Here is a 25754-nt window from a genome sequence, read left to right on the forward strand (position 1 = left end):
GGTGACAACTGTGTCCTCCTTCCCTTATTCTTTATCCTCCCCCTCCCCTTGCCTCTTTCCTCACATAACTGGCTCCATGTGGTGCTTCTCAGACTGGAAAGCTGATTTCTTCAGTGTCTGAGATTATCCCTAAAATGACTGGAGACAAAGAGGTTGTACAGACTCTTTTTGGCTTCCATAAACCAAAAAGACAGCCTTCTCCTTTTCCTCCTGCTGATTTTTAAAATAGAGCTATCCGTTTTCCATATCGTTATCCTGCCTGACTTAATGAGACATTCTCCTCAAACATTTCGCATTAGCATGTTTATGTATCTGCTTGCCTGGCTGGGTTCTTTAATAGTGTGCCTTTGGTTCAGGTGATCCCAGCAGACGGCTGCTCTGCTGGGCTGCAGGAAGCCCTCCATTCGCCGCAGCTGTGTTCCCAAATGATGCTCTGTGACTGACTGCTTTTGGGGCAATTGCTCAATGGTAATAAGAAGGACTTGGACAAACTGGATATTTTTCCACAGAATCCATTAGCACTGTGCCTTGGAGAGACTGGATTCAGTCTCAGTGGGGTTTTTTTCATGGTATTAGCTGAACATCCCAGCAGGAGGATTATTTAAGAGTAGAGTCTAGATTAATATCGCCTGCTAACCTAGAATGTGGCTAGTAAGGCTGATGCAGGGGGTACTGGGATACAGGTTTGGGGGACAACCCTAAAAGTAGTACCATTTTCATTTTAAACAAGGTTGGCAAGCCAACCTCACCCTTGCCAGAAAAGGGATGTCTGACTTGGCTTATTGACTCTTCCATGAAGCCTGTTTCCAACATCAGGCTCATTTCTCTGACTGCTACAAGATCTACACCTGCAGGGTTTTTCTTCTCTCTTTTGCCCCTGTGCTGGGTAAACTTGAGTTATGACTGAGACAGCAGCCACAAGAAGGCAGGCAGTGAAAGCAGCCTTTCTACCATACCTACACTCTTGAAAGTTTCCTGTGAAATTGGATTAGCGCTTACATGGTCTGTGACGGAGCTTTATGTTCCAGGTTTTGTAAATGTTCCCAAGGAAAAAGAAAAAAAATCATTTCTCAAACTCTGTATCATTTGGGGACAATTATAGTATTGGCAGATTAATTACAGTGTTTCTACATCACTCTCCTCTGATTCTACTATTAGAACACAGCAGAAATCAGAGTCTGTTTTGACCTTTATTCAGAGCCTCCTGTTAAAGTGACTTTCACAACAGAACTCAATTTGTCACATTTTATTTGTACTTTAATTTTATTATTAACAGATTAATGAAGCTGGAAATGGGTTTCCCGATGCTCCCTTTGGAAACTTGAACTGTGTCCTTTCCTTACATCAATCTGCTGTCAGCAGATGAAGTGCCTTTGCAAAATGCTATTAACTGTTACCAGAAGCAATTAGTCAAAATAGCAAGTCAGCTTCAAAAGGAAAGGCTCCAGATTCCCTCAGTGCGTTAGGAAAAGCACATTAGTAGGATTTAGTCTTTCCAGCAGACACAAGCTTTAGGCACTGCAGTAGGTGGCCGGCTTAATGACATGTAGAAATGCAAATGTATCGGATTTTAATTTGCTTGAAGGAGCAATGCTGGGTTAAAAAAAAAAAAAAAATCACTTTCTGGTGTCATTAAAAGCAATCCCCATTGTGCCAGAAATACCCATGCTCTGTTGTAACATATTCTTTCTGCACCAGCCTTAAGAATCCATGAGTGAAATCCTGGCTCTCCTGAAGGCAGCAGGAGACTGCTCATGACAACGACAACGCAGAGGCCAGGCTTTGTCTTCTTTGTCTTAATTTTCTGACCCAAACAAATATTTTAGAAGTATTTGCTATCACCCTCCAAAGCATCAAAGTCCACCCCTTTCTCAGACAGTTCTCTCTTTTATGCCTGTGCCAGAAACTCACAAGACAATTGCTAGTGAGACACACGCAAACCTAGCCCAGCTCCACTTCTCCCCTGGGCATTGATGGTTTGGCACCATCATTATTCAGATAGCTTTATTGTCTGGTCAGTACTCCACATGGGGTGGCAACCCTGCCCATGGCAGGGGTGGTTGGAACTGGATGATCTTTAAGGTCCCTTCCAGCCCAAGTCACAAAATTGCATTATCGTGCACATACAGAACAAAACTTGTGCTCAATAAATGGTCCCTAGTAGGATGAAGTGGAAGTCTGAACCATTTTGAGGCATCAGCTGGCACCTGGGTAACAAGTCAGCAGTGTCCAGCTCCCTCATCACTGACCTGGATGAACAGACAGAGAGGAATCTGGGGGAGGTAAAGCATCTGGTATAATGTTCTACATGTCCAGTGAAGTTTCAAGCCTATGCTGTGGTATTCCCACCTGGCATCTACAGATTGCTTTCTAGATTGGACAGACCAACAATTGCCCCCCTTTCTCTTAAAAAAGTTGGAAAATGATGTTATCATTATTTCCAGTGCATTGCTAAGCACATGTGTATTGTATACATGGGTCCAATTAAAGGGGGAAGGTCATGAAAACAACAGAAATTCCACTTATTATGAAAACAAAAAGGATTATCTCTTTGTTCTCAGGAGTGGGCAATGAGGTTTCTGTTTCTATGTAGAGGGTTATCTTTTTCATGTTATTTGGCCCTTATTCCTTCAAACCCACTCCCAACTCCTTTGGATGGTTGCAGTGGCTCTGATGGCTGCCCCAGACAGGGAAGCTGCAGCAAGGGGCAAACTTTGGGCTCAGTTCACATGCCTCTCAAACCCTGCCATATGCTGCTACTCCCACACTGGGGTTTTTCTTGGAGGCAAAGAACAACTCAGCACCAGACCTTGAGGACATTTTTCCTCAAAGAAAACAGAAACAGCTGAACCCCACCCAGGGACTCGGACAAACTATCGTCTGGATAAAAAACGCCCCCCTTTATTTTGCCAAAACCTCATTGATTAAGAATATGCAGATCTAATGATTTTGATGAGTGTTTGCAGAGTGTATTCCTGCTGAGTGTTCTTCTCTCCACAGCCTTTAAGTGAGTGTTCAAAGTGTGTAAGGTTAAAAGTGTTTCTTTTCCCCTTCCAGTGTAGAAGGTTAATAGAAGACTTAGAATTCTAGGACTAAAAGCCTGACACAGTGCACTCTAAGATGTAAGAGCAGCACATTTTATCTTCCTTTGATATGACCTTAATGACAGCAAAAGGACTGTCCTTTAGTCCTTCATTCAGTACTTTTCACTGACTGGAGGAACAGCTTCTTAAAAAAACACAATATATTGTTCAAACACTCCCATAAAAATGGTCTCTCTTACTATCCAAACACATTGTATGTCGTCTTAGATCAAACATGGCTCTTATTCTTAAACATGAGGATTAAAAGGCATCCATTAAAAGGAGAGTTTAAAATTCTATTTTAAAAGAAGTTCAGAATCTTAAAAGACTAATTATTTGTGCAATCTTCAAGATCAAACGTTGCTGAAATAAAGACTTTAACTCCCTTATCAGATAAAACCTGTGTTCAAAGATTGCAAGAGGAGAAGAGACTATTAAGATAATCTAGTTTGACCTCACGACCTTAGGTTTTGGCATTTCACTGCTACAGGATCTTTTCAGCTGTTCATATAGCTAAATGAAAAATTGAATAAAACCAAAGAGGACACAACAGACTACATAAACTTGAAAAAAACAGACAACAGGTTTTCATGTTCCTTTAATTTGTGTTTTTGTAGGCAAGGCTCAATACTTAAATGGAAAGTACCAAGTCCTCTGCTGATGCAGTTAGTGCAGTTCTTGCTGAAGCTCACGGATCTCAGTTTCCATCAGATGAGGATCTAGCCTGAGGAGTTTCCAACTGCAAGGGAAAACTAGATAAGTACAAAAGTGCAAATACCTAGAAAGGGCAATTTGTAGAAGTCTCTGGGTAAACTACATTTCCAAAGTCTCTCTCTTTTTTTCTTCCTTTTGTCTTTATCCTTTTGTATCAAGTGCATAGAATTGTGTTCACTGTACCAGTTTTCAGCAGGACAGGAGGGACAACTGGGATGCATTTCTTTGTGTGTGTCTTTTCTAATTTGTTTGAGCTGTCTGATGTCTTCATATCTAATACATTCTGGATCTTTGATCTGAGTTGGAGGATGTCTCAAGAAGGAATGATGATTCACAGGAAAACAGGATATCCACAGGGGAGCCAGTTATCCAGTCCAGCAGAATTAATCAGCATTAGCTGTGTGAGCTCTTGCTCTGAACACTGTAAATAAGAAAGAGTCATGGATGATTATAGGTATGCGAATAAACAAAGAGAGAAACAAAATTTAAACCTCTAAGTGTCAAAAATGGTTTCTGAACCACCCACTTGATATTTTGGTGGAGCAAAACTGTCTGGTGTCCAGATGAAAACATGACTTCTGTTTTGCAAAGAGGCACTGTTTCAACATTTGCCTCTGTTCTGGCACCTAAACTGTTTTTGCAAACGAGGGACACACCTAACACTGGGTAACAGGTCTGAAATACAAGAGCTGCCTTCCTGTGCCCAAACAACCTAACAGCCTGGCTACAACACAATGCTCTCCCTGGCTTGCTCTGTCTTGCAGCTTCGTTTTTCTTTCTTCTCTCATGGCCTCGTTTCTGCCAGCAAGTGCCTGCAGCTGGTCTGGCTAGAGCACAGGAGCTTGGAGCAGCCTCCTGGGAAAGAGGTGTAACCAACGAAGGTGCCCACCCCCCCTTGCTATATAGTCCCTGGATGACGAGGAGAGAGCTGGTGCAGCACTAGTGTCCTTCAGCCTCCCGTAAGAGGATGGTGACTCTACTTTTCCTCACACCTCACAGATGGAGTGGCAAAGGGTGCCACCACTGCAGTATTGGTGGCAGAGCGTGTAAGAAGTGGACATCACCAACTCCTTCTCCTCACACTCATGTGTTCAGAATGAAGACCTCGTGATTGCATTGTATAAAGGGTATGACCTCTCTGGACACAGTGTTCCTGAAGCAAACTGCCTTGTTGCTTAATCATGTGGAGAAGAGCTGGGTGCCAGACAGGCAGCAGCTCAGGCTGGTGAGTTTTTGAGCATTAGCAGGAACAGGAACTATAGTAATTTTCTGTTCAAACAGGGAATTTTGGCTTCATGTCAAAATTCCTCCTGATTTGTCAAAAATTTCTGTCAAAAGGTGCCTTTTAATACTTCATTTTGACTTGATGTACCTTGATCATAAGGAATGGAAAGGGTTAAGTCTCAAGATGATGGCTTTCCACTTAGCTGCTTTGGATCTGGGTAGGTCCTGTTCATAGAAATCATGTTTGAGTTAACCTTTTAAAGGTTATCTATTCCAATGCCCCTGCAATGATGCCTAACTCCTTTTTCAAAATCTACACCTGCACGAGGCCTGGCACTGAGTAAAATCTTTAGAGGTTCTCTGTGGCCCTCTGCTCCTGGGAGGTGAGTGGATGTTCACAATGATGGTCCCTCCATGCTGGGTCCCTCCCTGCACATTCTCATCCAAGGATGACTCCTGCCTTACACAGGCACCCCGGGGAAACCCCCTCATGAAGGTGGGGGTGCTGTTGCTGCGATGGGGACAAGTCCTGTGCAAGCAAGGGCTGTGAACTCACTTGCATGTCTGCATCTGGAGCAGGGATCTGATGGGGTGGGGACCAACTCTCTCAGCAGTCAGTGATTGTTTTTAGAGAGCTGTTGTATAAGAGATGTAGCTGTCACCTATGTCAAATGCTTTGCTTCTCAGGAGGAATCCAACGGCAAGGTATTTAGGTACCAACACCAAAGCAGCTTAGACCTGAATGACCTGCAAATGGAACTTCTGAAGCCCAAAGGGATGTTGTAACTGCCTTAACTTAACAAAAAGAGGAAATGCTGGGGGCATTCTGCTTTACAAACAGCCTTTGGTTGGCCTGTTTCCAGCACAAATGCCTTACCCGTGGTAATGGATTTCAAATACACTAAAGAGTACAGCCACAAAACCAAACAAGCCTTAACATTTGACCTTATTGGGAAAAACAAGCCTACTATTACCAAAGAAAACTAAGCATGCCTAGCTAATTGACTCATCTTAGAACTCTAAGTTTTGTTTCCATGACTGAACTGTAGGAATGCAAAGCCTTGCCATCTTTCAGCTAGCGTGGCTTCCTTACATCTCATGGAATATCTGAAAATCACCAGCCATCTCCTAACATTTTGAGTAGTCAGGCCAGTATAGAGAGGAGAAGTGGACGGACGAACATGATGGCAATAGCACCTTTGCCATAAAGATTTTTTTTTTGATTCAGCATTTCTGGAACAAAACATGAACATCCATTCAATTAATTGCATGCTGTTACATCCTTGCTGCGGTTTGGTCATCCACACACGGTCATTTCATATAAAATTACCTAATAATCAATTTGAAGTACTTTAAAGTAGTTTATTCTCATCCTAAATCAGAATTAGCAATCCAGAGTCTAGACCTAAGACAGTGGCCTCATCTTCAAAGATATAAGCCATAAATGGTTTCTATCAGGTGTAAATCTTTGGTATTTTCTGTATCATTAAAAAAAGGCCATCTGTGTGTGCTGAGCCTCCTTACAAGGAAAGGAAATTTCCCTAAGACATGGGAAGACAATTCTAAGTTGTTATTTTAAGTAATTCATAATTTAACATCCACAACTAGACACTGACCACAAGTCACCTAAGTTGGTGACACCTATTATTCATATTATTAACCATGAAAGCAAGGAAAGGATTCCCTGCTATGAGATGGTCATATTGGTCTCAGAGGATCTTTCAAAAGCAACAGAAGCAGTGGCCCATCAGCTAAATCAGTTGAAGAGTATCTTGAGGGAGCAATCTTACTTGTGGATTGTTTGGTTTCCACGGCTTTTGGCAAGTCACTCATGCTAAAACTGAGGGATTTTTTTCTGTTTTGATGAAACTGTCCCCATGTTAAACACATGACTGAAGGGCAGTTTACACGTTTAAACTACAGTGTTTATAAAGCCTTAGTGGGGATTATTTTGCAAAAAAATAAAGACTTCTGGAATAAAATGTATAGTGACAAATTAATTTTATGTTCTGTTTAACATATATGTCAGTAAACTCAAGGCAAGATAAATCTGTTTAAGAAACCACACAAAACATTTAGTGAAGTGTAAAGCATGGTATGTCTTTGTTTTATGATATATCTTTGAGGTGGGCCACATTGTGTTCACCCTAACTAGGTTGTCTGAGATGAAACGCATGTGATGGGCACTTGAATTTGTTTGTATGCAAAACACTGCTGTCAGACTTTCTGGCAGGAGACTGGTGATATGGACCAACTGTGGGCTGCTCTAGCCTCAGGGCATAATTTACAGCAACCTGAAGCTCAGCAAATTACTTGAGAAAGAAAAGGAGCAAAGGTGTGAACAGCAGCAGTAATCAATGCAGGGCAGGGCATCCCTGAACCTAGTAGAGTTTGCTTTATTCCAGCCACGGTCCAGGAGTTTGGAGTTGTGTCTGGGGATGTAATGCTACAGGTCAAAAGATCTGATGCCGCTTACATGAAAAGCGTCCGTCTCTGGTTTAGTTTTTGTCCTAAGGAGTGACAAGTAGGTCATGCTGTAGCTTATTAAAGCCCAAATGGGAAACATAGACACTTCTAATAGAGTTCATGTTCCAAACCTGTTGTTATTATTATATGGACATGCTGCCTTCAAAATCAGGTACCCACATCACCAGCAAGCACCATGTATTGCAATGAGAAATCAAGTGAGGTCTGAATCAAAAGAGAAGAGCTACTGGCCACTGGTTGGTTCTTTTTCTAGTGAGAGCTTCTGGCAAATCACAGGGAAGCATCTGCATGGGTCTCATAGAAGCTGACTGCGCCATGTACTGTAGCTGTATTTGTACCTAGCCTTTAGCTAGCACCTGCTTGCACTCTCTTGATGGGAACAGGTTGTGTAAAGATGCCAGACTGTGCCTGGGTACACTGAGGAGCAACACTTGTTTTGGCCTTCTAATGTTTAAACAGCTGTGCTGGATTTGCCAGAGGATATGTGATAGAGCTGTTAAAAATTGATGGCTGAGTAAACAGCCCCGGTGATATTTACTCCAATTCAGCTGTGATAATTCACACCATCTGAAGAGCAGCCTAATCCTGCACTGGCAGATATCTCAGATGTTTGCTACTGCTTTGAACAGAAGAATCCTTGCGGCAAGGCGAATGCTCTATCACTAATGACTCCGGACAAGAGAATAAAGATAGAACAAAATTTAAAATAAAAGGAATTAATTCAGAATGAAAACATAATTGCTAATGCAGCAGTCACAGGCTTGTGCTGATGCAGGACACCCACGTGTATAGTATATATACATACTATATGTATGCTGACATATAGTATAGATGTTGGTTACATGCATGATTAAAATGAACTGCTAAACACTAACAGAGGAGAGGAACGGAGTTTAATCTCCCAGGTCTGGTCACACTCCTACTTTGTTGTTTTTTTTTCCTTTTGCACAAGTTGTAGAGGCATCTTAAGGAATATACATTTGGAAACATGCTAGAAGGTAGTGAAATAGTATAACATTTGGGACCACAAACATCTGTCTTCTAGAAAAGTGATCTCCTTCAACTTCTATTTGAACAACATTACATACATCCGCAACTACCTCCTAATCTTTGTTAGTGGAGTTACTGCTTCAAATATGGCTTGTCTGCTCTGCCTGGGTAAGTGTGATGATTCAGTATCTGTCCCCAGACCTCTCAATCTGCACCTTGACATCCTCAGATGCAACTCACAACTTCTGGGCCTTAGCTGAATCAGTACCCATTCTCTTGGTCCTTTTTCTCTATTGTCCTGCTATTAACTTACCAAATGACACGTCTTAACATTCCTCTTTATGACATATCTCTTGTCATGTCATTTTTACTCTTCAAGATACTGCTTTCATCTCTTGACCTTGATGTCTTCAAAACACCTAGAACAGAAAATACAGATGCAGATCACCTGGTTCACCAGGTTAAATTTTCTGTTAAATTAGTGACTTCCTGGAATTAATCCTGAGCAGAAAATGAGCACACCACAAATTGCTAGTCAAGTAAATATTTAAGATGTGTACACAGTAAATCTCTTGAGTTTAATAAAATCATACTTCAGGGCATGTGGAACAGCAATTTCTTACCTACTGCTGCCTTAAAAAACTCAGAGAAATGGTAATAACTTGTGATGGCATTCAAAATTTTGGAGATACTTTTACTTTGGTGTAAATCTGATTCAGTCATCTTTTTTTAGTCATGCTGTAGACAAATATGCTCAAATTAATCAGCATAGTTCTAGTTTACTGCTAAGTGTAAGTGTCCATTTCAAAGATGCTAAAACTAATGCAAAATTTCCTGATTTCATTAGCTACAAACCATCACTTGATTCTGCTAGAAAAAGCTTCAGGCTCTCAAAGCACATGTAAGACAGCAGTGTTTTGTTTTCAACTTTGGCTGGTTCAGGTAATTTCACATAGGTATAAATGATAATGATTTAAGACACATTGACATCACTACTACATGTTTATAAAAAGAACATACAAATGCACAGTGACATTTTACACAGTGGCTGCACATAAGACACTCAAAAATTTGAAGTCCAGCGCTGCAGGGTGCCGAGTACTCTTAACTCTCATTAAGTTCAATGTGAGTTCAGAGTACTTTGTCGTTCAGGTGCTTGGGCCCTCAGCGAGGCTCTGAACGGTAAGAAATTTTACCTACATTATGTCAGAAACGAGAGTAATTTCTCCTTTCTAATATGCGTGTTTCTAATTGCTAGATTAGTACAACTGGCTGATAATCACAAGTAGTAAAAATGATTTCTTGGCACTGAAGCACTCTTTCTGAAAGTTAATAAAGCTCATTCAACATCGCCTACAGTTTTACAACACACCGTAATGGAATAATGTAACGAGTACAATGTGAGTACAGTACAAAAGCTGGTGTAAAGTTAAAAATGGATCTAGGATAGTGCTGTTCTTGAATACGAGCAGTATGAATTACTTCTCTGAGCTGGGTATAGGAGTTAATCTGTGCACAATGAAGCCCAGCTCACTTTCAGGTTCACTCCCAATATTTTTTCCAGATTTGCTTCCTACCCTGTTCTTCCAGTTGTTTTATACGCACTCATCCTTGTTATTTCCATAAAGGTGATCATGCTTTTAATTTACATCTTCCAGTTTTCTACTGGAATTTGTTGTTAAAGTTCTTATATAAACTTATGTAAGAATGTGATATGAGGACACAGCAGGAAACCAAATCCATTTAAAAATTACAGCACAAATCCAATGTCAATTTGAAACTTCTAGGAATGTTTAGCCTTGTAACTTGTGACAGTGTCTCCTGCAGTAGTTGAACGCCTCAAAAATGTAGTGGTATACATGGTATACTTTACATTGTTTTCACTATGTGCAAAAATAGTGAAGAATTTTGTTAAATTTCATTATTCTGGGATCCATCTATGGTTTTTTGTATGCCCATGACAGGTTTGTTGATGTAATGGCACATTATTTGTATGTGTAAGACCTCTCGTCCCTTTTTTTTGCCCTGCATGAATAAGACAAAGCCAAATTGAGGGAGAAAATGGCTTTGTCTACCTGTAAATGAAGATCACCTGAAAAGCAGTCTTGCAATATGTTGATGGTAATGCCAAATCCTCATTACGGCAGTGGCATTTTCACCAACTGTATGGTGGATTTTGCAATTAACACACAAAGAATTATTCCTTTCTTGTGTAACAACATTTTAATATCAATAAAAAGTGGGTTTATAGTTCAAGGTTACATATAAAAAAATATTTCATCTTGACCCTTTTGCTGTTTTCCTTCAGGTAAGTCTTCAAATTTTAATTAGGCAAAAAACTGGGGTGGATGGATGCTCGCTCTACAAAAAGCTGAAGGACTCCCTCCCCATTCCGCCATCACCGGATGTTTTGAAACAGAAGATTGCTCTCCAAGCAAGCCTGATGAGCATACTCTCTCTCTCTCTCTGCCACGGCAGGTGGAACCACAGGGGAATACACCACCACCAGATCCTTTCAAGCTGAATGCAGCTTGAAGGGTACTGAAAGGAACAAGTCAGGCGCCTCTCCAACTACCGGGCTGCATCAAGAAGGCACAACATAAGCAATGGTAAAGTCAGTAAACAAAATTTTACTGTAATATTTTGTAACACAGATACTGTATTTCTCTTTGAAGTGTAAAGCTACCGTCTTACACAAGAAAGATGGACAGACCCTTTTCCAAGACTAATATGGATACAATAAATATGGAGTTTTACATACTAGATCTGTACACAGAAACTTTGTCCCACAGCCATAAAAATTTACATTTAACAGTGCAACATATAATTTAATTCTTTATTTATCTGACATAGGATGTTTACTTACTAAACACAAGCAACTACCCGGGTTTAATATACATATTTTATATATATATATATTATATATATATATTCAACAATCTGTACAGGTTTCTAAACATAAAACTCCAAAAAGGCACAATCGTCTATACAACATGTACAAAAATGGCTGGAGCTGACAAGGAACAACAATTATTGGTCAAGAGTTCATGATTGCACGAAGATTAGTAATGGGTTTGTGTCAGAAAAATGTGCTTTAAGGAAAAGAAGGTTTGCAAAGAAACCTGTAAGTGTTATTAAAAAAACCCAAAAAATCCCTAAAAATAAAAACACAATGCAAAACAAAAACTAGGTTGCTATTACAAGTCTATCCTCATCGTCACTGCTGCCATCGCTAAACTGCACCGTGTTTTGCTGCCGGGGCGGGGCAGCTGGCCTGTGTACCTGTCTGTCCGGGGTGACAGTTCGGTGGACCGGGGACTTGGTTAATGTGTTGGGATTCACCTTGGAGTGGGGCTCTGCCGGGGTAGCCCTCTTCACCTGGTGGGAAGGGAGGTCACGCTTTGGCTTGGTAGGGTTCACGAGGTCAGTCTTTTCAGGATCCACTTTCCCTGGACCAATGGGTTGCTCGAGGTTGGTCAGTGGGGTGGGCTCAGGATGGCTCTTCCCACCATACTGCTGGCCGCCAGCCACCACCTGAGGAGAAGCATCCCGGCTGGGCTGGCCGACCTCGGCCGCAGGGAAGCCAACAGGAGCTGGCTCCAGCTGGACCTCACAGGCTTTGCTGCCTGTAGTAGGTGCCTCAGAGGCTCCATGTCCCTCAGCGCTGGCGGGGCTGACGGAGGGAATGAGGGTCGGCAGGGCGATGTTCAGTATCTGCAGGCCAGGAATGTGTGCCTGTGGGCTGGGGGTGCCCTGTGGGGCCGTGCCAGCGGTCAGCACCTGGAGGCCCACAGCGTTGAGGGTAATTCCTGAAGGGCGCATCTGTGGGGCGATGTTGGTGTTTGCCAGGCCCACTATGTTCACTGTCTCCATGCCCAGAGGTGGCAGAGGCTGTAGGTTGGGCGTGCTGAGACCCTGAATGCCTGGAACGCTCACCTGGCCAATGGGAATGCATGGCACCACGCTGTTCACCTCGGCAACCCCCATGGGATTTGTGGTGGTGCCAGCGGCCGCGCCACCTGCCTCACCAAGGGCGCTGGTAGTTCTGTGAATCACACTAACGGCTGGGATAGTGAGCTGCACCGGCCCGGCCTGGATGGGAACGAAGGTGGAGTAGGTGGCCAGGCCGGCAGGGACCACCTGGATGCCTCCGACGGGTACCATGCCGTAGGGTGCCTTGGCTTGCCGCTGTGAGTGCAGAGGGAGGTGGCTGAAGAGGTGAGTCTGGGGAGCCCTCAGCTCGGCAGCCTGCTGCAGGGACCTGGCCAGGTTCTCCTCAGAGATTTCGGTGTAGAGTGACGGCGCTGTTGTCTGCATGCTGTGGTCTGCCAGCGAGGAGGAGGAACTGATGGAGGGCATGCTCTGGGAGAGAACAACACAGGTGTGTTAATGCAGCAGCCACCACTACCCCCCAGTGCAATGAAAACACAAGGTAGCTGGAATGCTTCATACCCCCTTTTAACTAAAAACAACAAACTGCTTCATAGTATATGCTGCTCAACTTGAACAATGAACTGATATCCTTCCTTTCTTTATCTGACTTCTTCCTCACCCACTAATTGAATTTTCCTCTCCTAATTAGCCTGCTTAATTTCTCTCAAACACTAGTACTCGAAAACATTGCTGAATATCTTTTCTGTGAGTTTTTTTAAGAAGTGAGAAGGCTTTGGAGAACTGTTTTATGTGGAAATCACCTGATGCAAGAAGGTTAAATAAGCATAAGCTGGCATTTTTGATGCACTGGGTTCCTCTCCTGAAGGCATTACAGCCTCTGGCAGGCAGAGGCAGCATCATGGCACATGTGTCTGTAGGTGCTTCTAAAGTAGCAAGACAGGAGATAGGCAATTACAAGAGATGGATGACAACTACAGCTCCTGCACCGGTGGAGGTAATAGTTGGATGGTGGACTGAGATGTGGGACTCACATCCCATTGCTGCCTCTGCTTACCGTGATTTCTTTGGTGCGCACACTTGGTCTGATAATCCCTTTTCTCCTCATATAGTCTTTTACTGACCAAGGCTGGCAATGCCTTTCCTAAAAGCTCCTAAAATGAGTGGTCTTGAAGTGCAACTGCAATGTCACAGTTTGCTTTTAGTTTTAGGCATATTCATAACACACAAAGAGTGGTGCAACCTTACTTAGTTTATATAGTCCTAAACAGTAATTCTGTAGTTTTGACCGAACTCTCAAGAGATCTCTCGAGCAGGCACAAAATGGACAAACAAACAGAAACGCTTCTGAAAACTGCTGTAGGGAATGTTGGTTAAGGGAGAATATGATTAACTGACTATGCAGTGACAACCAGTCTAAATGGGAAGACGGGTGTCAGAATGTAGCCAGCATCTTTCTCAGAAGTGACATCTCTCAATAAATCTTGATAAACTGGTAGGGATACTTTCAAAGGAACATACAACAGCCTTCCGGAGCTGTGTTGGCTCCTTGTCTTGATCACAAGAAGTGGGATCCACACCCATTCACAACAGGAACAGACTGTAGATGAACCATCAGAGACACAAGGCTGCCACTTCTTTTGGTCTGGGAAAGGAGTAGGTAGTCTGGAAAGGAACTGCTGCCTTGTATTACTTACATGCCTTCTGGGTTTTTTTTGTAAATTTTAATATATTAATGTAGACAATTATTAGAGCTATATAAATGAAGACCTTTTTTAATTGTATGAATATTTACTTGAGGTTTCTGTGGTTCTACTTAATGAGAGAGTAAACTCAGTCAAATGTCTTTCTGGTATCCATTGGCAACAACTGGAACTCAAAATCCAAATTAAAGACCCTACCCCTTTTCTGGAAGGTATATACGATGACCAGAGATGACTTTGTTTTATTCTCTGTCACACCAGAAACTTGCTCCAATTTAAATTTGCCACATGAACTCACAGTTCTTACAAGCAGAAATGAACCTCTGTCAAACAATGCAATGCAGCAATAATTTTTACTGTTTCTTCTTGCCAATAGTTAGCTATCTTAAACTTCGTAAAAAGTAAATCCAGTAGTACAAATTTCCAAAGAAAAAACAAGTCAATAAGTACTTAAAGCAGAATTAAGTTTTTACTTACTGTTTATGTTTTTGAAAATTTCCTGATACTGGTTTTTCTATAACTGCATGCAAAGTTAGGTTTATGGTTGGACTCAATGATCTTAAGGGTCTTTCCCAACCCAGATGATATGATTCTATATAATGTTTCATTTATCATGGAGAAGGCAGTACTTTAATTATCCCTTTAATTAAACTACATTTTGCATCACATTTTTCTGAGCAGTATTCTGAAAAGCTCAAATGCCTTCATGGTTTGCAGTAAGAATTCAAATTTCAAGAGATAACCTTAGGGTCAGTCGGGTATGTGACTTGTACCATTTCCAACAGAGTGCATTAAAACTACTACTGAATAGTAAAAAGGCTTAACACCTGCCAGTTCCCTTCTGTGATTTCCTAGGCAGAGTTTTAAAGACAACAGCGGCCAAAATTACTGAACGGTCCTGCAGCCTTGCACACAGACTGACCTCATCTTTCTGCACACTCTTTGAAAAGCTGTGTGTCTAGCACATGCATAGGCAAAACTTATCCTTTTCTGATTAAAATATTCAGTTTGGAGAAAAACTGAGAGCACTGAGAGGTCTCAGTTCTGTGTTCATCTCTCCTTTTGCTATTGTGCAAAGGCAATCTCCTAGTTTCCTTGAACATCTGGTGCTCTTTCTAATTCTACTATTAAGCATATTTGGAGGAGATATAAGCAATTGCATAATTTTTTTATAGTGATAAGGCAAAAACCTTTGGGACTAGATTAATTTCCCTTGGGAATCACCAATTATTATATCATATCATCATATTTCAGAGTGAAAAGACTTCGGAATTCTATCACTTTTCTCCGAAAACTTCATAACCACCAGCATATGTTTATTCCCATAATTGTCCATATTGTCCATTCCCATATGTTTATTCCCATTGTCCATATTGTGGACACATGTGGAATAACAAACATATTGTTTATGCCATATCTGTTATTTCCTTCTTATTTGTAATACAATCTACCAGCTCCAAACATCAGCTGAAATGACCATATTACAATTAATCTTTTCAGGAAGAATACAATCAAATCAAAGCATTTGAAAAGCAGTGCTCCTACAACATCCTTGTTTCTAGAGTCCTACACATTTGTGCTTTGATTACTTTCAACTCTTCTGAAAGACTCAACATCCAACAACTTTAAGAATAAAAGGAAAGGCACACATTTTGATCTTTCAAAAATCTCTAAGAAGATCTTCAGAAAGAGGGTTTAAAATCCTGTTCTCCTCCCTGGAGTCAGGCACTCCTACCTTTGTAAGAGTTGCAGTTGATATTAAGGAATGGCCCAAGGATGTTTCTGGATCGGGGTAATCCACAGACATATGTCGACCTGGGGACGTAGGAGTGATGTCCTTCAGTGCCACACTAGCACCGTGTGGATCTGCTCCTCTCTCTTGGGCTTTGTCCTCGTGTGCTTCCTGATGGGTGAATTCTGCTGGTGAACTGGAGGTCCTGCTAACTGACTGCACTGTGCTAAGGACGGTCATTTTCGTCAGCAGCGCCTTTGGCAGACCATCCATGGAGTCCGTGTGAACCCCCGCAAAACAGTCTGGAAGTCTGATGTCTTCATCGGTGCCGGCGGCGTCCTGCAGGCTGTTTCGAGAGGGGTGATGCTGGGGGCTGGCCGTCACTGAGGGGGTTGTGGATAGCACTGACTCAGCCTGGCTGTCTTCATCATCATCTTCATTGTCATTTTCATCTTCATCTCCACCATCAGACTCCTCCACATCATATCCTGACCGGTCATACCCAATTCTTTGCTTCTCACCTGCAAAAGTGGGAATTAGAAGGTAAGACAATGAAGGTCCTGGACTGACTGGGAAGGAAGAGGGAGAGAGCAACTAGAAACACTAAAAAAGCACATGGCACATGTATTTTTCAGTCACATCCCATTGTATCAAAAAACCAGGGAAGACTTTAATTTTTAGTTTTATTTTCCACCGTACATATTTAACTATACAGTACATAATCTTTCATCTTCTGCTTCTGTATTGTTTTCAAGCTTCTGGATTTGGCTGTTTTCTTTTAAGCCATTTATAACCATTTGATCAAAGTCACCCTTCACTCTTTCGCTTGGGGAGAAGTGAGCAGATTCCTGGTTCATTAGGTTCCCAGTGACGATATATGAAGCTGGTCTGTCAACCTTAGCAGTGGGATATTCTCTAGCTGGTTCTGACTCATAAGTGGGTGGTGGGTGTCCTTGTACCTAATATGAATCACTACTGCAAAGGTTTTTGAAGGACGCAAACAGAAAGACTGGAGGCTGTTAGTCAGGAATCTGTCTCGTTAACAGGCAAAAGAGAGCAAAATTAGACTTTACCAGATTTCTTCACTTTGCTAATGTTTTGAAAGGTTTATGAACAAATCACCCAAGATGTCCTAGGAGGCAAGAAAGCCCTAATCTGATCAAAATTTACCTATGCATGAATCTTTGTTCACATGAAGAAGCCCTCCTGACTTCAAGTCTTAAAGCTGAACTGCTGTCTAGTGGTAAATTTCTCTACTAAATACAGTTCTACTGCAGCTTTTCACCTTCTTTTGTATCATGACTTGGAAAGAAAAAATTGTCTTTAGTAAAGTGACAGAAAATCCCATCTGCTGTACTGATTCCAAGCCAGACTGTTTGGGATCATATTTTACAAAAGACAAAATGCTTTGAATGAACTAATATTTTGTATTTGATTAAAGGTCTGTGTGTTGAGCTGTCCAAAAAAAAATATCAGCATAAAAATCATTTGGCTCTGTAAAAGCCATGAGGGCTGGTTAGTTAAAATCTCAGAGATCCTGTTCTAGGAAAATCTACACAGCAACTTAACATCAAAATGAACAATTCTGAAAAAAATCAGACCCTTAAAAGAAGTCAAACCTACTACCTATACTTTAGGCTGCTGTTACCAAAACCAAAATAAGTACCTTGAACTCCAGGTAAAATAAATGGGTTTAATTGAGCTACCTTTAAATAAGTTACACAGCATTACAAGCCTTTATGGTTTCAAATGAGCAATGCAATTAGGAATGAAACTAATAGCTTCTTTGAAAAAATCCCTCTATAATGACTTTGCCCCTCTTTGCCTACACAGTAATTTGTACATTAACTAAATATGGAAACTGTAGATTTTCTCCACTCACTATGGCAGATACGAACATGTCAGACGTTACTAAAAATACCCCAAATCCTCCAGGTCATTGGAATGATCCTAATAGAAATATTTTTTTAGAATTTTAAATAGTCTTCATTTATAATTCTCATTCACAGACAAAGCTGTTTGAAATAAAAAATACATTTTAGTAGAAACATTGCTTCAGTGAGGTCCATTCCAAAAATATGGCAAGTAGGAGTGTTAAAAATACTATTAACAATAACACATGGACTTATTAGACTTTTTTTTCTATATATACTTCTGTCATTTCTATTCCTCACACAAACAGTGTTTCTTCACCATTAATTTGCAAAAATGTTAGAACCTCTACATATGTTTGATTTCTGAAAGGAAACAATTACCTCTGTCTTCAACGCTGACGATGGGCTAGGTGGGGTTCCAGTGCCCTGAGCTGGAGGACCATGGCTGTGAGAATGAAATACTCCCAGTTGACCCTGAAGTTGTGAGGGATCTGCTGCTCCAGCTGGATCCCTATAAGTCTATGGGGCCTGATGGGATTTATCTGAGAATACTTAAAGAGCTGGCTGATGTCATCGTGAGGCCTCTCTTGATGATTTTTTAATGGTCTTGGGAATCTGGAGAAGTCTCAGTTGACCAGAAGCTGGCTAATGTTTTCCCAATTTTCAAGAAGGGCAAGAAGGATGACTCTGGAAACTACTGGCCTGTTAGTCTCACTTCAGTGCCTGGTAAGGTTATGGAGAAGATTATTCTGGCTTCATGAGGGGAAAGTCCTGCTCATCAAACCTGATTTCCTTTTATGACAAGGTAACCCACCTAGTTGATCAAGGGAAGCCAGCAGATGTAATCTTTTTGGATGTCAGTAAAGCTTTTGATACTGTCTCTCCCAGGATCCTTCTGGACAAAATGTCCAGCACACAGCTGGATAAACACATCATGTGGTGGGTGAGCAATTGGCTCACGGATTGAGCACAGAGGGTAACAGTGAATGGGGTGACATCAGACTGGCGACCTGTCACTAGTGGGGTTCCACAGGGCTTCACCTTAGGCCCCATGCTCTTCAATATCTTCATAAACGACTTAGACACAGGACTGGAAAAGACACTAAGCAAGTTTGCAGATGACACAAGACTGGGAGGAGCTGTTGACTCCCTGGAAGGTAGGGAGGGCCTACAGAGACCTTGACAAATTAGAGGACTGGACAATCACCAACCATATGAAGGTCAACAAGGACAAATGCTGGATTCTGCACCTGGCATGGGGCAACCCTGGATATACGGACAGACTGGAGAATGAGAAGCCGGAAAGCAGTGCCGTGGAAAGGACGTGGGAGTCCTGGTCAATGGTAAGTGTAATACGAGTTAGCAGTGCCCTGGCAGCCAGGAAGGCCAACTGTGTCCTGGGGACATCAGGTAAAGCATCAGGCATCAGGCACAACCCGTCGAGGGAGGGGATTGTCCCACTCTGCTCTGCACTGCTGCGGCCTCACCTTGAATATTGTGTGCAGTTTTGGGCACCACAATATAAGAAAGACATTAAGCCATTAGAGAGTGTCCAAAGGAGGGCAATGAAGATGGTGAAGGGCCTTTTGAGGGGAAACCGTATGAGGAGTGGCCTAACACTTGGTGTGTTCAGCCTGAAGAAGAGGAGACTGAGGAGAGACCTCATTGCAGTCTACAACTTTCTCATGAGGGGAAGAGGAGGGGCAGGCACTGATCTCTTCTCTGTGATGAACAGTGACAGGACCCAAGGGAATAGCATGAAACTGTGTCAGGGGAGGTTTAGGTTGGAAACTAGAAACAGGTTCTTTACCAGAAGGTGGTTGGGCACTGAACAGTCTCCCCAGGGAAGCGGTCACAGCATCAAGCCTGCCAGACTTCAAGAAGTATTTGGACAATGTTCTCAGGCACATGGTGTGATTCCTCGGGCTGTACTGTGGGGGGCGAGGAGTTGGACTCAATGATCCTTATGGGTCCCTTCCAGCTCAGAATATTCTGTGATTTGTGATTCCCTCAATGCATCTGTAACAGATCCCAAAGACTTTTCTGTGCGTTACATCTAAAGGGTGATCCACACGATCCTACAACTCCTTAAATAATGCAGGGAGCATTGCAAAGTCTTATAATTCACTCTGGACTCTCTCTTAACTTCAATCTTTTTACCAACATCACATAACTATTCTCTGGGAAATCCTACTGATTCCATTCTTTTTTCTCCCTCTCTCCACATGAATCACATTTTCTATGAAAGCTCCTGTCAATCACAAATGACTGTTTTTACTGGCAAGCGGAACTACCTGAAGTGATTAGACTGACTTGTCACATTTGCAAAGCAAGGAAAACATATGTGCAAACAATGCCCCGATTTACAAGAAGAAACAATCTTTTTTCAAATCAACACTTAAAAATGCTTTGGGATTTACTAGCAATTGCTGCTTATGTAGGAATTTTCTGCATACATCTCGGCTTTCTAGAATAAAACCATGGAAAGTAAAAGGGGAACTGTGTGTGCAACACAGATTCCTTACATGCAGAACTCCATGGGATATCATTTCCCTCTATTGTTTCCCTGTTTACCTCCACCCTTTGTGCATTTGCCAGCTTCTATTTGAGTGTGGTTACCTGGAGCCAGAGCCTGCAGTGTAGGCGAGGTGACAGCAATGAATGTAGTTCCCTTACTCCCACACCGCTTTGCAACATCAGATGAGAAAAAAAATTCCTGACTTGCTTGTTCTGGCAATGCACAAAGGAACACACTGCTCTGGCTTTTATACCTGCATGTATGGTTGCTGAAACAAGAGGTGCCCCAGCTTTTGCAATCAGTGATCCCGTTAAGTATCAGTGTGGAGCTGTGAGAGGACATGATGATGCAGTTTCATCAGGCTGGAAGACCCAGCCAGGTAATGGATCTTCTCTGAAGGAGGCATCGGGCTGAGGCTGTGACCACTCCTTGTGCTGAAAGACTCTTTTCCAAGCACACTGCCTACTAAAGTTCCCTTGCAGTTTTAATTGCGGAAAAATTAATTCTTTGCTTCCTATCTTGAACTATGCACAATTATTACCATATGCTTATGTAGCCTATATATATACATATGTATATATATACACACATGTATGTATATATATAAAACTAGAACTGACTCAATTTCCAAAGGGAACAAAATTACTTCTGTGTTTAACTTTGTATGAAGTTGTAAAACAGTGTGCGATATTTTAGAATGAAGGATGTGTCATAAATTTAAAGGCCACTAACATATGGAGAAATGGCTTTTGGCATGAAAGTTCACAGTTTCTTTTTTTAAAAAAGAAAACAGGAAAAATGTTTCACACTATTAAGTAAAGGCTTATGAAAGCTACTTCTCTTTTGAATTTGTAACTCAACTCTCACCATTTTAACAGAAAGACTGTTCAAGACAGCCTCAATTTTTTATGAATAGTCTTTTTGGAAGAGTAGGGAATGCCTCTCATTCTCTGTCAACTGCTGCAACCTTGTCTTTTAAACCCCTAGAAAGACTCTTTCTTCTTCCTGGACTTCACAAGAGAAAGTGCACTTTGTCTACAGACCTGAACTCTGCAAAAATTAGGAACAGATGGAAAGAAAGGCATAACAGAAACATGGACTAAACTTTTGACTGGGAATTTTGCCTGCACACGAGCTACAATTATTTTTAAGAAAACTGAGTTTTTAATCCTACGTATCGACCTATAGAAATCATCGTCAAAAAATCATCTTAGTTCTTCATTTATTTTGCTTTTGGTCCTCAGTGAGCTCCGTACTGTGTTTGTGGTGATGATGAGCTTGTTGGCTAAGGCTCTGTGATTACCGGCATTTTACCCCAAAGTGGAACAGAAAAAGCTGTAAGTTCTTTAGCACAATAGCATTAGTTGGAATTATCAGCATCCTAGTATGTCCATTAGTGAAGTGCCTGGAGCTGATAAGTCCACATACTGCTTTTTCCAGTTGGGATGCTATGAATTAGGTAACTGAAATAGGTCTCCCTATGTACTTTTAACTATCACCATACTGCAAAGCACTAAAACAAAGGTTCTTCAGAATCTCAGCTTTTAATTTTAATTGCAATATTATTGCCTGACTTATTGAGGACCTGCTACAGACTTAGCAATTTCTCTACCAAATCCAGTGATAAAGTTCAACGGCTTATAACTTAGTCATATTTGGTTATAACTTAATCATATTTAAGTAGATTTTCACATAAAGAGCAAAATATTCATTGTCATTCTTTCACTCGCAGAAAGACAAGAAAGACCTGAAAATACAAGTCCAGACTGTTCAGTTTTACACATTCCTAAGAAAATGTACAGTTACGTAGACGATGACAGCATTCCTATTAGCTCTACTTATGCAGATTAAAGACGTAGCTTACTAAGTATCTACTCACTATCTATTAACATCTAAATTTAAATTTACTGCATTTATTGGTTTATAGCATCTGATTAATACAAAGCCTCAGTAATCCAAATCACCTCAAATTCTGGAATTATCTTCAGTTAGGAATTAATAGCTATGTAAAAGCATTTAAAAATAATCTGATTTATATATTCTCCATCAAACTCAAGAAAAAATGTAGACTACAGTAAGAAAGGCAGAAGTATTTCTCAGTATGACATTATATGACCACAAATTGAAAGTAAGGTCTCTATGTCATCAAGTCTCTCTACTCTTCTAAATAATTACAGCTTAGACCTGCTTTTCACCCGTTGTGTTAGTCTTGTAATAGACTGATCCACAACCATTCAAACAAATTCTTATGAAGGTGAAAAAAAGTACAGCAAACAGTGCTAGCATCTATACCTGACCTTGCTGTTTTTCTGTCATTCTAAATCTGTTCATAGGCTTTAATTAACTGATTTCAGCCTTGCTTCATCTCCTGTCCACTGCTCACCACCTTCAAACAGGACTCATAGTGACATCTACTGGGTTAAATTCAGACTGGTAATTGCCAGGGCTCCTCAGAAATGAGAAAAAAAAAATCTGAGGGTGTTTGACTTTCACTCCTAAAAGCATGAGAAGTAATGAAGTAAATCAAACCAAAAGAACAGCAGCCACTGCTTAAACAGATTATTTACACCAAAACCTTCCTAAGTGACCTGTATATTGTAAATCAAGCCTAGCACTAGGTAGTCTATTGTCAGGCTGTAGGTGTAAGGGTTCAGCACACCTAACACATCTAGTTGAAGGCTAGACACTGATACTGACAACAAAAAAAAAATCTTATTGTAATCTATACAGAATCAGCCTTCCATTCTCTTCGTAAAAGGAGGATATTATTGCAAGGATTTTCATTTATTTTCACTCCTTAAATGTAGGTGCAGTGAAAACACAGTCATGATTAAGCTAATGAAGAGCCATTGAAACTTACTTAATATCTACTGTAAGTAACATATAGCTAATTAACTTAGAACTATTGTATCTTCAGAAGAGCCTTTTTAATACTGCAAAAAATGAAAGTATTTTTTTAATGTGTGCATATATATATACACATATATAAAAATACGTATCTGAAACTTACAATTAGGTCTTTTTACTGGTAAAATAATAGACATTTTGGTATAAAATTTCTGCACAGAGACCACTTTAATAAGTTCTGCCCATCTACTGATTTCATTATTAAATAACTATCTTGTGCAAGTTTACTCAGGCATACTATAGTACTCATATTTTAGCCTACATATGAAATATTACAAGTTTAAAGTTTGTAAGTATTTTAATTTGAACACAAATTATTGCTGTTTTTAAGACTGCATGGCAAAATGTTGGGTAAGCACAGCCAAAGAGGACATCCCCAGTTGTGGTCTGTCACACTAAACAGTTCACCTCCTCTGACAGTTTAATTCAGATATTAACATTCCTCACATTGTAACCCTGTATTTTGGTGACAAGAACATTCCACAGAGCAGAAGATGAAAGATAAATGGATGAGGGAATGGTTTTGCGTACAAAAACCCAGGCCAGAAAGTATTTACTAATATCCAAATGATGACAAGTCCAAATACAAAGAATGCTATGTTAAAAGCTCTGATCATATACAGTCTCAGACAGCTAGAGAGCATTTTTCTTTTTTAACTAAACTCTACAGCACAACAAAATTTCAGCTTCTCAGATTACTGAAAAAACCAGGCTCTCTGTGTGTGTATGTGTGTGCATGTGTTCAGAATTGTGCACAATTTTGCACTGCTTCTTCAATCTGCATGCACTTCATCTCTACTGCTGTCAGTCAAAGCTGGCTTCCCCTATGAATCTAAAGAATTATGTATTTAAATAATTGTGATTGCCTACCCTTTAAAAAAGACTACATAAAAACAGAATCAGCAAATTCCTTCACAAAAAAAGGATTGGTGTTTTTGTTAAATTTCTGTGTAAATTCTCTAACTCAAAGTCAGAAACATACAGCTTAGTTATTTTAAGCAAAGGTGCTTAAACAATCAGTATTCCAAATGTTAGGATAATGAATTAGGTGGAGACAGACAGACAGACATTCTACAGGTCAGGAAACAAGCCAATCTCACACAGTTTACAGGAAGAAATTTTTTTTCTGAGGTCATAATTATTTCTTATCAGATTTTCTGCACCTTACTCTACTGCATCTCACATTGCCTTCCACATCTCACATTGCCTTCCAAGTGAGGAAAGGGATGGGATTAAGCAGAACACTTTGTAAGAGACAGAACTTCTTTATCAACCACACAACAAAAATGTATGCTTTTAAAGAGGTTTTTTAAAACACTGAAGGATATATGGCCCAAACCTGCCAGCAATGCACGTCAGAGGGAGAGGGTGAAAGGGCCAAAGAGATAACACCACAAGTGCAGCTCAATACCCACGGCCCATCATGTTTTCCTTTGTGGGTTACATGCTCCTGCACTGGTGTGGGGAAAGGGCAGCCGAAGAGCCGTTAACTGCGATGGACTAGACACTTCAAAAAAATATTCAATCACTTTCAAATATAGCCCAAATTAGCCCAAATTAGCACATAAAGGATTTCAGATAGGGCAACAGAACCACTTACACTTAAAAAAGTATGTATGCAAATATATCACACTTTTTTTCCCTCCTGATTCTGCCTTAAAAATAGGCTGACAACCAAGATTCTGAATTATCGTGAAAAATACCTTCATGGGTGGCTAGGTGAGCTGACAGATTAAATAACATTTTTGAAGTGTACAGTTACTCAAGGAATTTACATGGATAATTGTAAATGCCCTGTGCATTGCAGCAACTGGAGAGGCTGGACTGGTTTGGCTGCAGCAAATGAATGTTTATCATAGGTTTAACTACCCTGCCTCTTGGATAGGGCTCTACTGCTGAGCTTTGTGCTGCACAGCTGGTTTTACTATGGGTACTTGAGCCAGATTCTTTGGAGAAGGTAGGGATTTTATCACCAAGTTGTTTTTTGTTTGGGGTTCCAGTTAAAGAAAGGTTACCTTCTCTACTCTAGGGGGGGGAAAAAAAGGCATTGCAGTCATAAAATTAAATTCCATGAATAATTTCAAGGATTATGAAGCAAATTCTGTTGAACGTCTGGCTTTCTTTTTTTCCAAATTGGAATATTTAATTTATTAAGTAATTACTGTGCTGAAGCAAAGAACATATTTCAGGAAATGTATAATATATTTATACTATGGTTAAACATGCCTGTACATGTTATGTAAAAAGAGAGAGCCTCTCTCTTTCTCAGTTAAACAGTCATGAAGTCAAAGGAAAATGTTCTTTCAACAAATGCTTGAAATGGCTTCCTTCTACCCAGAGTTACTGAAAATTCAGTCAAGATTTGAAACATTTCCCATCACATTATAAAGACAAATGCAATTTTTAATGTATGCAGTTGGGAATATCAATTTATCAATCAATGAAATGTTTTTAGTTCCTAGTAAACGAAAATATCTGTTCAGCTGTAGTTTCTAAAACTAACAAAAATGTCAAAAGCTACAGAACATCACTTTAAAAAGTGATGCATTTTCTGTCATTTGAAGGCTGAAAATGTTAATAAAAACTTCCTCTGTAAGAAAAGGACAGTAATTCGCCCTGACACTTATCTTT

The 25754-nt window shown here is 40.6% G+C and overlaps 1 protein-coding gene across 5 annotated transcripts in view; it reads right to left on the minus strand.

Moving 5' to 3' along the window:
• Positions 1-3179: 3179 nt before the first annotated feature.
• The window catches only part of HIVEP1 (human immunodeficiency virus type I enhancer binding protein 1), a 128663-nt gene continuing 106088 nt past the window's right edge, over positions 3180-25754 (minus strand). For 2 of the 5 annotated variants that reach the window (XM_018077671.2, XM_018077670.2), the window contains exons 7-8: positions 15828-16345; positions 11685-12860 (exon numbers count right to left, since the gene is read on the minus strand). In XM_018077671.2, the coding sequence (XP_017933160.2) occupies positions 11685-12860; positions 15828-16345 (1694 nt within the window). Of the gene's footprint in view, positions 4219-8811; positions 8918-10962; positions 12861-15827; positions 16346-25754 lie in introns of those variants that run through there. The other 3 variants (XM_018077673.2, XM_018077672.2, XM_018077669.2) reach the window with 3 other exon arrangements.

This window comes from Manacus vitellinus, unplaced genomic scaffold (genome assembly GCF_001715985.3).
Source record: "Manacus vitellinus isolate BGI_N305 unplaced genomic scaffold, ASM171598v3 scaffold_39_pilon, whole genome shotgun sequence".
Lineage (NCBI taxonomy): Eukaryota > Metazoa > Chordata > Aves > Passeriformes > Pipridae > Manacus > Manacus vitellinus.